Source organism: Notolepis coatsorum, assembly GCF_963971535.1.
Source record: "Notolepis coatsorum genome assembly, chromosome: 6".
Lineage (NCBI taxonomy): Eukaryota > Metazoa > Chordata > Actinopteri > Aulopiformes > Paralepididae > Notolepis > Notolepis coatsorum.
Genome location: NC_140170.1, coordinates 70,926,064 through 70,940,526, shown reverse-complemented (window position 1 = coordinate 70,940,526; position 14,463 = coordinate 70,926,064). Strand labels below are relative to the sequence as shown.

General features: G+C 43.9%; 1 protein-coding gene across 6 annotated transcripts in view; it reads left to right on the top strand.

Moving 5' to 3' along the window:
• ubap2a (ubiquitin associated protein 2a) overlaps positions 1 to 12,192 on the top strand; it is a 102,339-nt gene extending 90,147 nt beyond the window's left edge. For all 6 annotated transcript variants that reach the window (XM_084316334.1, XM_084316333.1, XM_084316332.1 and 3 more), the window contains 3 exons: positions 7,056 to 7,123; positions 7,972 to 8,148; positions 11,361 to 12,192. In XM_084316334.1, coding sequence (XP_084172460.1) covers positions 7,056 to 7,123; positions 7,972 to 8,148; positions 11,361 to 11,456 — 341 coding nt within the window. In that variant the 3' untranslated portion in view covers positions 11,457 to 12,192. The remainder of the gene's footprint in view (positions 1 to 7,055; positions 7,124 to 7,971; positions 8,149 to 11,360) is intronic.
• The last annotated feature ends 2,271 nt before the right edge of the window (positions 12,193 to 14,463 follow it).

Genomic DNA, 14,463 nt, shown 5'->3' with positions numbered 1-14,463 from the left:
TACTTTTGCATTCATTGAGGGGACTGGAAACAGCGTGGATTATGTGTTTCGGAGTATAACGTTGGATCAATAAACGCGATTGATATTTGGAATGGCGATCAGGAATTGGATTAATCTTTTTGCAGAACATCTGATCTGAGGTAAGGACTCTATTTTACCAGTATTGGGTTAATCAGATTTTTTTTCTCAGCCATCGCAGCGTGTCTGTGTGTGTGTGTGTGCGTAACGTTAGCGCTAAGCACGGCATGGATAATACATTTTTCGGCCCGCTTCTCTAGCGTGCATAAGTACACATATACTATCGATAATCTAGCGTTTATTTGAAAACGATTCATAAATCAGCCGGAAAATGACAACGTGTTTTGTGTATTACAGTAAATGGCTATCACTGCGGAATCTTTTTTTCTTTCTAGAAATCTCAAACTATACTCTTATTCAAAACGGTATAAAACGGAAATGTAGAGCGGTCAGGTGGCGTAGCGGAGATTGCGCTCGTCACCAATGCAAGAGGCTGTGGTCTCGACTCCAGAGTCAGCATTGCCTTGGCTTGGGCTGATCGTCATACTAACTCGTTTGGCTGAGTTAGGGGGAGGGAAGTCATGGGTGGGAATCTGGCGTTGTGGACAGCGACGCCTACAGGTCAGGTCTGGGCGCTTGCTCAGCGGAGGCAGGACTTGATGAAGGCAGCGTGACCTCCCACGCGTTACGCTTCACCAATGAGAGTCCTCGCTGCCAGGTGAAAAAAGAGTCACTGGCTGTCGCCGCGCGTGTCGGAGGAAGCGTGCGGATGACTTCAGGATTCCCTTGTACCGACCAGTAGGAGAACATGCGCACAACAACCAGGCAGGGGAGGAGGGGGAATTGGCACAACGACAAAAAATTGGGATGGGGAGAAAAACAGAGAAAAATCGGAGAAAGAGAGGATAAGAAAAAAATACGGAAATGTACTGATGAAAAAACAATCAGTTTCGTACATGTTGACTGCAAGCAAGTCATTGATAAGCGACGGGTGTATTAGACCCATAGCCATAATTTAAGATATAGTTTAATCGCTCGCAAATGTGCTCGTCCTCCCATTGATTAAAGTGCTGGCATACAAGCGATAATTCGTCATATCCGGCCGGCACACAATGTGTTAAGGAAGTCCGGGAAAGCGTCGCTTTTTTTGCACAGTCCGATGAACCCATTATTACAGCCAACCATGGCTGGTGGTGCACCATTGGTTGTAATAGAGATGAGTTTATGGAGGGGCAGTTTGCTCTGCTTAGCGAACTCCATGAAGGCTTGAAAGATGTCTTCACCTTTAGTGTGTCCTTTAAGAGGCAATATGGTGAGCAGCTCTTCTTTTGCGCTCATGTCGTCAAAGGCCATTCTAATGTAATACATAGCTGTGCCACATCTACCATATCAGTCGATTCATCGAACTGCAGGGAATAACACTCACATGTATTAATGTCCCTCATGAGTTGCTTGTGAACATCTTCGGACATTTCCTCACAGCGCCGGGTCACAGTATTACGTGACAGCTGAAGGTCTTTGACAGCATCCATAATCTCTGTGTGATACTTGGAATCACCGAAGAGTGAATCGGCAGCCACAGTCAATCCCTCTTTTACACAGTCGCCGTCTTTGAAGGATTTTTTCTTTTTAGCGAGAACGTGACTGACACGATAAGATGCAATTGTTGCAGCTTTTGCCTTGGTTTTGGGCTTCGTAAAAGTGGACTGTTGTCCCACTAGTGAAGACTTCATCTGCTGGAGTTCTGTTCTTCGTAGGACTGTTTTTGGAGGAAAATCCGCGTGGTGTTTCTTGTGCATCGTTGTATAATGCCGCTCCAAATTACCCTTTTTCGGCACAGACACGGTTTGTTTGCAAATCAGACAGACTGATTTTGCATTGAAATAAACAAAAAAGTAAGCCTCCTCCCACTCTTCATGGAAATGATATGTTTTTGGTCTTTTGGCTGCTCCGGTTCTGCTGGTGGTGCTGTTGCTTGCGGCGCTGACGCTGGTGCTATCCGGTAGCTCGGCGCCGAGTCCTGCCAAGCACACCGACGGTGCTGTCGGCACCAAGCTGATGGCCTTGGCACTGCTGTCTGGCGGCGGCGGCTCGTCGGAGGCGGCGTTGGCGCTGCAGCTTGGCGGCGCCAGCTTGTCGGAGGGTCCTGGCGCTGGCGGCAGCAAGGTCTTGCTGGCGTTGTTGAAAAGTACCGTCCTCTGAATGAACCTCTTCTTTGCTGGTGGTGCTCCGTTCATCTTGCAGTTTCTTGAGTGACTCAAGGCTGGTCTCAGAGCCACTTTTATACTGTACCTGCCAGGTGATGGGCCCCGACCCCCACTCCTGCCACTCCATGAAGACAAAGGCATCAATTTGCATCCCTATGGGACAACCCGGACGGTTGAGGCTCGCTGTACGGAATCTAGACGGTATCGATTGGCTCAGGCTGCCTGACTGCCTGCCCATCCACAGGACTGCTCGAAAGTTTTTTGTCCTCCCCTCCAAATCAAATTAAATGATTTTCCAAAATAATCTCGCGGTCACTGATACATGTTATCTAGCTACTGATAGCTCCTGATATCAACGTTTGATATAATCAGTTTGGTATTCATTTCGCAAGTGCTGGCTAGCGTTGGCTAACTAGCTATCGCTCGTGAGCTACCGAGCTAACGTTACTGTTTAAACAAAACTACACAGTCAACTATTTTTTGTTTAATACATGAGGCGTTGTCTAACTGGCTAGCTACTGATAGCTCCTGATATCAACAAATGCGCATTTCAGTTTAAGAATGATAGGGATGCGGCAGCATGAGACCTAGGTAGCTCACGTTAGCTCACGTTAGCTCACTGTTTTAACGACCCAGTAAACTAAATAGTTCACTTTATTTAATACATGATGCATTGTCTAACGTCATCTAGCCGGCTAGCAGTAGCTACAGATAGCTCTTGATATCAATGTCTTATAACATACGTAATTGACATTATTCGTTTTTGCAGCTGAACATTGGCTAATTAGCTATCATGCTTCATAACAACACTGGGAAGATGGCAATGCTGAATGTGATTTGACCAAAGCAGAGTACACACACAGACAGTGGAGGCTGGAGCTGTTTGCACATAGCAAACAATATTCATGCTGCAAAGTCATCCTCTAAAGATAGACATTTAGACTAGAGGCTGGCTATATGCTATAAAGAATAGACAACTAAAAAAAAATGCATTCAAATTTTTTAATTTTTTTTCTTTTTGTGGTTACCGCGGCGGTTTCAATAGCTTCGCAAATTTGTGCGGTAAGGAAAAAATCAATACCGCGGCAGCCCTAGGACTACAGACGAACACTGTCGTGCATTTTGATCGCTTCCATAACGCAATAAGATTTCGGCGTTTATTGCGCCATACAAACGGGAAATGGATCTAGGCGATCGGTGTCAAATAATTGGGATCTTTTTCTTCCAGTCTCATCGGCGAACGGTAAGAGGACAGTAACGTTATTTTCAGCCCGATTGTACGTTTCTTTGTTTGCAAACAGTCTGATCAATATATCAACCCATACTACATAAAGCCGTTACTGACGATAAAGGAATTATAGACGACCCCCGCCCCCCCTTTCCTCCATGCATGATGAAGCATAATGTATACCGATCATATACATTTGAATTTTTTAATATAGCGTGTATAGGAAAGAAACGGCAATCGCTAATCTATCATATGCGTTTGGGCCTATAACTAGCGTTTTTGGAATTACAGCAGAAAAGCTTATAAACATACTTATATTCAAGACGGTATTAACACAACAAGGTATGAATGAAAAAATATAACGTTCCCACATCCGGAATGATAGATAATCGATGTTGAATGGGCCATAGTAATGTCAATATAGCAATACAATTTAAAAAGTTATAGCCCTGCAAAGAAGGTAAACATCTCCATAGGCTTTCAACGGTGGCAGACTGGGTACTTTGATGGGTACAATGGCTGGCAGTCAATGTGTTAATTACCGGCCGTCAGTGAATTAAGTCATTTTGAGAAGAGGACATCCAGAGCTTTCAATGAGCGTTGGAATTTTTTTAAACGACACTTCCCAAAGGCTTCTAGCTTTCTACAAGCAAATGACTTCCTGATTATAATTTAATATTTTTCTTATTACTCGGGATTATATACCACAAAACTGAACGTTATGTAAGGGATAATGTATAGCTACGAGGTCATTGTCGCAAAATAATTGACCGACACAGAGTTTAAAATACCGAGCCAAACGTCAGTGAAGGTCAATTATTTTGCGACAATGATCGAGTATAGCTATACATTATCCCGCTTATTACATGGCTAACTTACTAACAATATACCTAATTCATTTTACATCGACTCGCAACACTGGTTCTGGCTCCGCTCGTTGCTCCGCCCTGTCATCGCTGGCAGCTTCCCCGGCAGCCGGTGTTCGGCAGTGTCTGATTGCACTGATGTCAGTGGGCTTGATTGCGAACAGCTGCGCACAGCGGTCATTATTGTTCCACAGCGGTCATTATTGTTCCACAGCGGTCATTATTGTCTGATAACGGACCTCTGATGCGCGCTATTGACCAATCACAAGCAAGCATTTCGGCGAATGTGAAAACGCCATGTAATAATGGCATATATTGGAGCGCAGTTAGTTTGTCTCCCCTATTTTGAGCATTTAGCAACCATCCGATTTGAAATCAGTTTCAAAATGGCGGAGCTCTTGCAAGAATAAAAAAAGAAAAGCCATTCAAACATCTCAAGTTTCTTCAGATGATGAAAAAAGACATGGTCCAAATGTATATGAATTGGAATGGGTGACGATTAGTAAAACAAAATTTAGTGTCATCTACCTGCCAACGTTTTACCGGACCAATCCTACCCATTTAACCATGATCGTGCCCTACTCTCTCTTGCCACGGAGCGAGTGTTCAGAGTAAAATGCAGATCGGCGTCACATTAAATGCAGGTCGATGTCAACCAAAACGCAGAGCAGCGTTTTGTGTGACACCAAGTGAGCGGTGCGGACGTCCGCACATTAGAAAATTGGAGCTTCGCACTTGGAGTCCGCTTTGAGTCCGCGCGGACTATGGGAGCACCTTAACATCTGGACGACACTGTAAATGTAACATCTCCACGACACTGTAAATGTAACATCTCCACATGTAACATCTCCACGACACTGTAAATGTAACATCTCCACATGTAACATCTCCACGACACTGTAAATGTAACATCTCCACATGTAACATCTCCACGACACTGTAAATGTAACATCTCCACATGTAACATCTCCACAACACTGTAAATGTAACATCTCCACGACACTGTAAATGTAACATCTCCACAACACTGTAAATGTAACATCTCCACAACACTAAATGTAACATCTCCACGACACTGTAAATGTAACATCTCCACGACACTAAATGTAACATCTCCACAACACTGTAAATGTAACATCTCCACAACACTGTAAATGTAACATCTCCACAACACTGTAAATGTAACATATCCACAACACTGTAAATGTAACATCTCCACGACACTGTGAATGTAACATCTCCACAACACTGTAAATGTAACATCTCCACGACACTGTAAATGTAACATCTCCATGACACTGTAAATGTAACATCTCCATGACACTGTAAATGTAACATCTCCACGACACTGTAAATGTAACATCTCCACATGTAACATCTCCACGACACTGTAAATGTAACATCTCCACGACACTAAATGTAACATCTCCACGACACTGTAAATGTAACATCTCCACGACACTAAATGTAACATCTCCACAACACTGTAAATGTAACATCTCCACGACACTAAATGTAACATCTCCACGACACTGTAAATGTAACATCTCCACGACACTGTAAATGTAACATCTCCACGACACTGTGAATGTAACATCTCCACGACCCTGTAAATGTAACATCTCCACGACACTGTAAATGTAACATCTCCACGACACTGTAAATGTAACATCTCCACGACACTGTAAATGTAACATCTCCACGACACTGTGAATGTAACATCTCCACGACCCTGTAAATGTAACATCTCCACGACCCTGTAAATGTAACATCTCCACGACACTGTAAATGTAACATCTCCATGACACTGTAAATGTAACATCTCCACGACACTGTAAATGTAACATCTCCACGACACTGTAAATGTAACATCTCCACAACACTGTAAATGTAACATCTCCACATGTAACATCTCCACAACACTGTAAATGTAACATCTCCACGACACTGTAAATGTAACATATCCACGACACTGTAAATGTAACATCTCCACGACACTGTAAATGTAACATCTCCACGACACTGTAAATGTAACATCTCCACGACACTGTAAATGTAACATCTCCACATGTAACATCTCCACGACACTGTAAATGTAACATCTCCACGACACTGTAAATGTAACATCTGGACGACACTGTAAATGTAACATCTCCACGACACTGTAAATGAGTTGAACTAATTTATCAAGTATAAATAAAGAAGCTTCGGGGCCGAGATTCGAAGCTTCGAGATAAAAAAAAAATATATATAGCCTATATATATATATTTTTTTTTTAATTATGTTGTGGGACTTGTACAGCACTTTGTTCAACTTTGTCAGTGCTGTAAAGTTTAAACCTTTTTAAATCTTAGACAAACTAAACACTTTGCTTTCATGAAATATTGTAAGCCGTCATTTGAGGCTTTATAAAAGCAGCACAATGAACACAAATCTGTCAGTGCCGAGTCCGACCTCATCTTAAATAACAAACAGCATTGCTTGTTGTAGTTAACAAAGAGAGGCAGAGTTGATTTTGCACCAAAAAAAATTATAATAATAGATTTTTTATTATTATAATTTTTTTAAATATATTCAAATTTTATTTCCCCATTCGAATCCCATGCCCATCGAACGAAGCTTCGAAGTATTTAAGACAGCCCTACCACATGGCATACAAGGGTTCAGGGTGAAGTGGGGATGATGATGATGATGATGATGATGATGATGTACTGACATCGTCGCCTCTTCCTCAGGTGTCTCTGTGACGTCCAGTAACTCGGGTGTGCCAGACATCAGTGGAAGTGTTTACAATAAGACGCAGGTAAATATATTTTTGTTGCCATTTTAGACCATATTTTAGTTACTATTGTTGTGTCGCGTTCCCAAACAGGTCATCATCACTGAGTGCATTTACATGCACATCAATATCCCTGTCATAATTCAGGTATTTTCTATTTATAATTTAATCCCTTTTACTGTTGGTTTTGGTCATCTGCGTAATCTGTTTCCATGGTGATATTCAGAACATTCTCGTTTATTCATGAATGCATATGCAGGTGCATATAAACAGCTTATCTTGAATGAGTCTCGTTACCCTGGAAATTACTTTTTGTCTGCATACGTTATGCTCATGAAGACACTCCTCTATTAGCATTAACCCCTTGCCCACCGCAGGTCCTGACATGACTGCAATAGCTGGGTGTTGATTGTATTCTAATCGTTTCTAATTTGCTGTGCACTTCCCTGGAGGAAGAACCCCATTGATTTAGGTGACCCCCATGACCTTATCTCTAGCACACTCATCAGGCCAAACATAAAATCTTCAAATGACCGTTAGTTGTACTAGCGTCACAGAAATTATATCCAGAAATGCAGCTCCTCACGTGAACAAATTTGCCACAAAGAGCTATGAAGTCTGTCATATTGGATTGACTCCTCATAGGCTGATCACCTGATTCTCACAATACCTGCTTTGTGGCACCTAGGGACCAACATCTTCAAATATATGATTTAGATAAGTTAGTAAGTAGTTAGTAAGTCAGCAGCTGATGCTAGCATGTCCAGTCCCTGACCAGTCCTTTGATAAGCAGGGTGTAAGTTAGTTAGTAGTTAGTAAGTCAGCAGCTGATGCCACCATGTCCAGTCCCTGACCATTCCTTTGATAAGCAGGGCTTCCACGCCGGGACCCCGCCTCCCTTCAGCCTGCCGTCAGCGCTGGGGGGCCCTGGACCTCTGAACCCTGGGGGAGCCCCAGGAGGCTACGCCCCGGCCCCCTTCCTCCACATCCTGCCTCACCAGCAGCCCCACTCTCAGCTGCTGCACCACCACATGGCCCAGGACGGACAGGTAACGTGTATAGCCCCATGTGTACTGTAGCTTCTCAATGGAACTAGTACCTTTTAATGTATCCTGTAGCTTCTCAATGGAACTAGTACCTTTTAATGTATACTGTAGCTTTCCAATGGAACTAGTACATTTGAATGTATACTGTAGCTTTCCAATGGAACTAGTACATTTTTAATGTATACTGTAGCTTCTCAATGGAACTAGTACATTTTTAATGTATACTGTAGCTTCTCAATGGAACTAGTACCTTTTTAATGTATACTGTAGCTTTTCAATGGAACTAGTACCTTTTAATGTATACTGTAGCTTCTCAGTGGAACTAGTACCTTTTTAATGGAACTACATGTATAGCATATAACCCCCATGTATACTGTAGCTTTTTAATGGAACTAGTACATTTTAATGGAACTAAACCTTTTGTAAAATATCTACTTTGCCGGACGATAATCTTCTCAGGGTTTTGGAGGTGGAGGGGGGGTAAGAAAGTGCAATGGGCCCCACTTGTCCTCCAGGGGGTGGGCAGAGGGGGGCATGTTCCACCAGGCAGAAGTAGGGGGGTCCGGGGGGCATGTTCCACCAGGTAGAAGTAGGGGGGTCCGGGGGGCATGTTCCACCAGGCAGAAGTAGGGGGGTCCGGGGGGCATGTTCCACCAGGCAGATTATTTTCAAAATGCATCAAAATTTCTAGGGCCTTTTGATGAAGGACATGTGGCAAAATTGGTGCCCTTGTACTTAAAACCGTCTCATGGGGCCTTAATCCTAACCCTTTCAAATGAAGCCATACTTGCATGGACGGGACGCATATTCCAATTGAAATTAGAGAGATGGAGCAATTAATCAAAACAGGAACCTGAGGCTGTGGAGCTTGTGTGAACTAGGATGCAGAGGTGCTGTTTTGAGAGGGTCATGGGGTTGAGGCAGACATACAGACAAGGTGCTGTTTTGAGAGGGTCAGGGGGTTGAGGCAGGCAGACAGACAGACAAGGTGCTGTTTTGAGAGGGTCAGGGGGTTGAGGCAGGCAGACAGACAGACAAGGTGCTGTTTTGAGAGGGTCAGGGGGTTGAGGCAGGCAGACAGACAGACAAGGTGCTGTTTTGAGAGGGTCAGGGGGTTGAGGCAGACAGACAGACAAGGTGCTGTTTTGAGAGGATCAGGGGGTTGAGGCAGGCAGACAGACAGACAAGGTGCTGTTTTGAGAGGGTCAGGGGGTTGAGGCAGACAGACAGACAGACAGACAAGGTGCTGTTTTGAGAGGGTCAGGGGGTTGAGGCAGACAGACAGACAAGGTGCTGTTTTGAGAGGGTCAGGGGGTTGAGGCAGGCAGACAGACAGACAAGGTGCTGTTTTGAGAGGGTCAGGGGGTTGAGGCAGGCAGACAGACAAGGTGCTGTTTTGAGAGGGTCAGGGGGTTGAGGCAGGCAGACAGACAGACAAGGTGCTGTTTTGAGAGGTTCAGGTGGTTGAGGCAGACAGACAGACAGACAGACAGACAGACAGACAGACAGACAGACAGACAAGGTGCTGTTTTGAGAGGGTCAGGGGGTTGAGGCAGGCAGACAGACAGACAGACAGACAGACAAGGTGCTGTTTTGAGAGGGTCATGGGGTTGAGGCAGACAGACAGACAAGGTGCTGTTTTGAGAGGGTCAGGGGGTTGAGGCAGACAGACAGACAGACAGACAGACAGACAAGGTGCTGTTTTGAGAGGGTCAGGGGGTTGAGGCAGACAGACAGACAGACAGACAAGGTGCTGTTTTGAGAGGGTCAGGGGGTTGAGGCAGGCAGACAGACAGACAGACAGACAGACAGACAGACAAGGTGCTGTTTTGAGAGGGTCAGGGGGTTGAGGCAGACAGACAGACAAGGTGCTGTTTTGAGAGGGTCAGGGGGTTGAGGCAGGCAGACAGACAGACAAGGTGCTGTTTTGAGAGGGTCAGGGGGTTGAGGCAGGCAGACAGACAGACAAGGTGCTGTTTTGAGAGGGTCAGGGGGTTGAGGCAGGCAGGCAGGCAGGCAGACAGACAGACAGACAGACAGACAGACAGACAGACAGACAGACAGACAAGGTGCTGTTTTGAGGATAACGGGGAGGTCACCAGGCAGCTGAGGGCTGGTTCCATGAGGGGATGGGATTGATAGATTTGAGTGTTTCGGAAGGTTATCCGAGGAGTTGTGGACGTGGGGTCGGGATGGAAGAGTTAATTGGATGATCTGATGGGAAGTGGGGATGGATGGATGGATGTTGAATAGAGGTAGATGGACAGACCAGGTCATGGATATGGCCTTTGACATGGATGGGGAAAGTGACCTGCTGGGGGAGGTTGACATTGTCAAGTACAGAACTCTGGAGTAATGAACTCCGATGCAAGGTGACAGGTAGGGCTGGGCGATATGGCCTCTCTAAATGATATCACAATCTTTTTTGGCTCTATCACGATACACAATATATATCGCAATATTTGGACATTTCCTCTAAAGCACTTAAAAATGCTTTATTTAACCCTTTGATGGATACGGTCACACAGATATGATTATAATATTCCCTGCAACATATGTCTGCATTAAACCATGAAGATGCTTTCAAAAATAATTAAATGAAAAGTTTCAAACTGACACACTAATACAGAAAAAAAATTATTAACATCCAAGACAATTTATATAAAAACTCTTGGGTGCCTAAGACTTTTGCACAGTACTGTGTTTTCTATCCACTTTAGCCAAAAATACACACACATACTTTATGGATGAGGGTTTATGCAAAACATAACGATGTCCACGATACATTTAAAAAGTGTATCGTTAATGAACTGTAGCCGATATTTATTTAATATCGTCATATTTCCCACCCCTAGTGACAGGTGAGTGAGTTCTGACAGGAGAGATGAATTGGCCTCTCAGGTGGCCCGCCGGTAAAATGAGGAAGATCGGGAGACAGAGTGGGTGGGGGGAAGACATTCGGCAAATAACGACGGGTTCGGGAGTCGAACCCGGGTCGGCCGTGTCGCGGCTGAGCGCGCTATGTGGTTCGCCACTGGGGCACCCCGGACTTTATTCTTTCTTACTTATTTTTTTTACTGTATGAAGCACATTCTCAGGGGGCTCATACAGAACCAAGCATTTCACTGTAATGTACATTTATACGTGACAAATAAAAACAAACGTGTGTGTGTGTGTGTCCCCTGCCGCCCCCCCCCCCCCCCCCCCCCCCACAGGGTGGTCCTAGCCAGCGTGGCCAGTCCAGCAGCATGCAACAGAAGAGCCAGGTCAACAAGTCCAGCTACGGCAGCTCCCCCTACTGGGCTAACTGAGATGGTCCGTGTAGAAGAGTGTGTGTGAATACGGACAGATGCTCACCCACACACACCAACACACGCTGCCCATCAGACTGAGCAGACCATTGAGGGACAGAACCATCTTACAGCACCAGGCTAAAACACACACACACTCTCCTTTTGCTCTATATATCCCCTTTTCAAATTTATGGCTGTTGTATGTAAAATATATTTATGTATGTATTTATACAGTATATATGTATTGGTAGGAACATGAAATGTGGTTTTCTGCATTTTTGTTTTATTTTTTATTTTGAAGGATGTTTTTGTTTTTATTTCAAAAGATTTTGTGGAAAGACGAGAATGCTAAATCATGGAGACTTAAAAATGAAGTTTGATGGTGAATATACTTGAACACGAACAAGCATCAATATGACGTGATGATTTCTTTTTGTATGCATACAATGAACCGTGAGGGCGGTGTACATATAAGACACATCGTTTTCATGGCAAAGCCTTTTTTTCTTTTTCTTTTTCTTTCTTTTTTTAGGAAAAAAAATGAACAGTTTTTTGTAACTCTGGTCTCCTCCATCTGTGAATTCTTATCTTGAGGGTGACTTCAGTTGATAGCTTGACTTTTCTCTTTTAATTTCCGCCCCATCTCCCTCCCCGTGTCCCACTTTACTAGTTGGCTGAGGTGACCAGCCACGCCTTGGGTTTGATGTCATTTTAACATTTGGTTTAATCCTTGTTGTCCAGCAAATTAAAAGCTCTGAACCGTTTGACTGCTAGTGTTTTCTTTGTTTAATATATTATAAGTGCATTGCAGGTTATTCCACAAGTCTGGAGCACAAAATCTAAAACAGTCTTTCCGAGTTCGGAATTTACCCAAGGAACATGTAGTGTAATCCAGTCCTGAGAGCAGGTTTTATAAACTCCTACATTGAGGAACATGTAGTGTAATCCAGTCCTGAGAGCAGGTTTTATAAACTCCTACATTGAGGAACATGTAGTGTAATCCAGTCCTGAGAGCAGGTTTTTATAAACTCCTACATTGAGGAACGTGTAGTGTAATCCAGTCCTGAGAGCAGGTTTTATAAACTCCTACATTTAGGAACATGTAGTGTAATCCAGTCCTGAGAGCAGGTTTTATAAACTCCTACCTTGAGGAACATCTAGTGTAATCCAGTCCTGAGAGCAGGTTTGATAAACTCCTACATTGAGGAACATGTAGTGTAATCCAGTCCTGAGAGCAGGTTTTATAAACTCCTACATTGAGGAACATGTAGTGTAATCCAGTCCTGAGAGCAGGTTTGATAAACTCCTACATTGAGGAACATGTAGTGTAATCCAGTCCTGAGATCAGGTTTGATCAACTCCTACATTGAGGAACGTGTAGTGTAATCCAGTCCTGAGAGCAGGTTTTATAAACTCCTACATTTAGGAACATGTAGTGTAATCCAGTCCTGAGAGCAGGTTTTATAAACTCCTACCTTGAGGAACATCTAGTGTAATCCAGTCCTGAGAGCAGGTTTGATAAACTCCTACATTGAGGAACATCAAGTTTTTCAAGTTTCTTTAATAGTTGTCATACAGAAGTACAGAATACTTTTGTACAAAATGCTTCTTACTGTTGCGCTCCAGAGACTGTGCATGACAAGATAAGTATGAAATAAAAACATAGTAAAAATTAGAAGAAAAAAAAGAGAGGTCACAGTGTTCAGTTTAGACATATGTACAATGTTCGTAGACGTAGTTACCATACAATATACAATACTGTGCAGTGTACTAATATACAATACTATATAGTGCAAGGCATAAATGGACGAGGTGCAGTTTAGGTACAATTCACAGTAGGTGTACGAGTTGTAGTGCAAATCCTTTATCAATAAATATAAAGTGTAAGTGTGTTTGTGTGATCTAAAGTGTGGAGAGTGGGTGCTGCAGTGTGTTGTTTGTTTGAGTGAGTGTGTGTGGGTGTGTGTGCTGTGTGCATTTGATGGTTGTTGCATAGTGATTATTGTTCGTTTAGCGATTATTGTTCGTTTAGCAGCCTGATGGCCTGGGGATAGAAGCTCCTTCTGAGTCTTTCTGTGCTCGCCATAAGACTCCGGTATCGCTTGCCTGACGGCAGCAGTTCAAAGAGGCAGTTGTTCGGGTGGCTCGAGTCCTTAATAATTCTCTTAGCCTTCCCCTTGCACCGCTTGTTGTAAATGTTCTGGAGGGTGGGAAGCCCCCCTCTAATTGTGCGTTCGGCTGAACGTGTCACTCTTTGTAGTCTGCTACGGTCTTGTGCAGTGCTATTCCCAAACCAGGAGGTGATGTTGCCGGTCAGGATGCTCTCTATTGTACATGAGTAGAAGTTCCTAAGGATCTTCTGACTGACTTGGAACTTCCTTAGGCGCCTGAGGAAGTAGAGGCGTTGTCGTGCCTTCTTCACAACACTGTCAATGTGTGTGGTCCATGTCAAGTCCTCGGATATGTGGGCTCCGAGGTACTTGAAACTGTTCACTCTCTCAACTGGTGCCCCGTCGATGCTGAGGGGGCTGTAGTCCTTGACCCCCGACCTCCTGAAGTCCACAATCATCTCTTTTGTTTTGCTGACGTTCAGGGAGAGGCAGTTCTCCTGACACCACTGTGTACCACTGTACACTACACTGTGTAGTGTAATCCAGTCCTGAGAGCAGGTTTTATAAACTCCTACATTGAGGAACATGTAGTGTAATCCAGTCCTGAGAGCAGGTTTGATAAACTCCTACATTGAGGAACATGTAGTGTAATCCAGTCCTGAGATCAGGTTTGATCAACTCCTACATTGAGGAACATGTAGTGTAATCCAGTCCTGAGAGCAGGTTTGATAAACTCCTACATTGAGGAACATGTAGTGTAATCCAGTCCTGAGAGCAGGTTTTATAAACTCCTACATTGAGGAACATGTAGTGTAATCCAGTCCTGAGAGCAGGTTTGATAAACTCCTACATTGAGGAACATGTAGTGTAATCCAGTCCTGAGAGCAGGTTTTATAAACTCCTACATTGAGGAA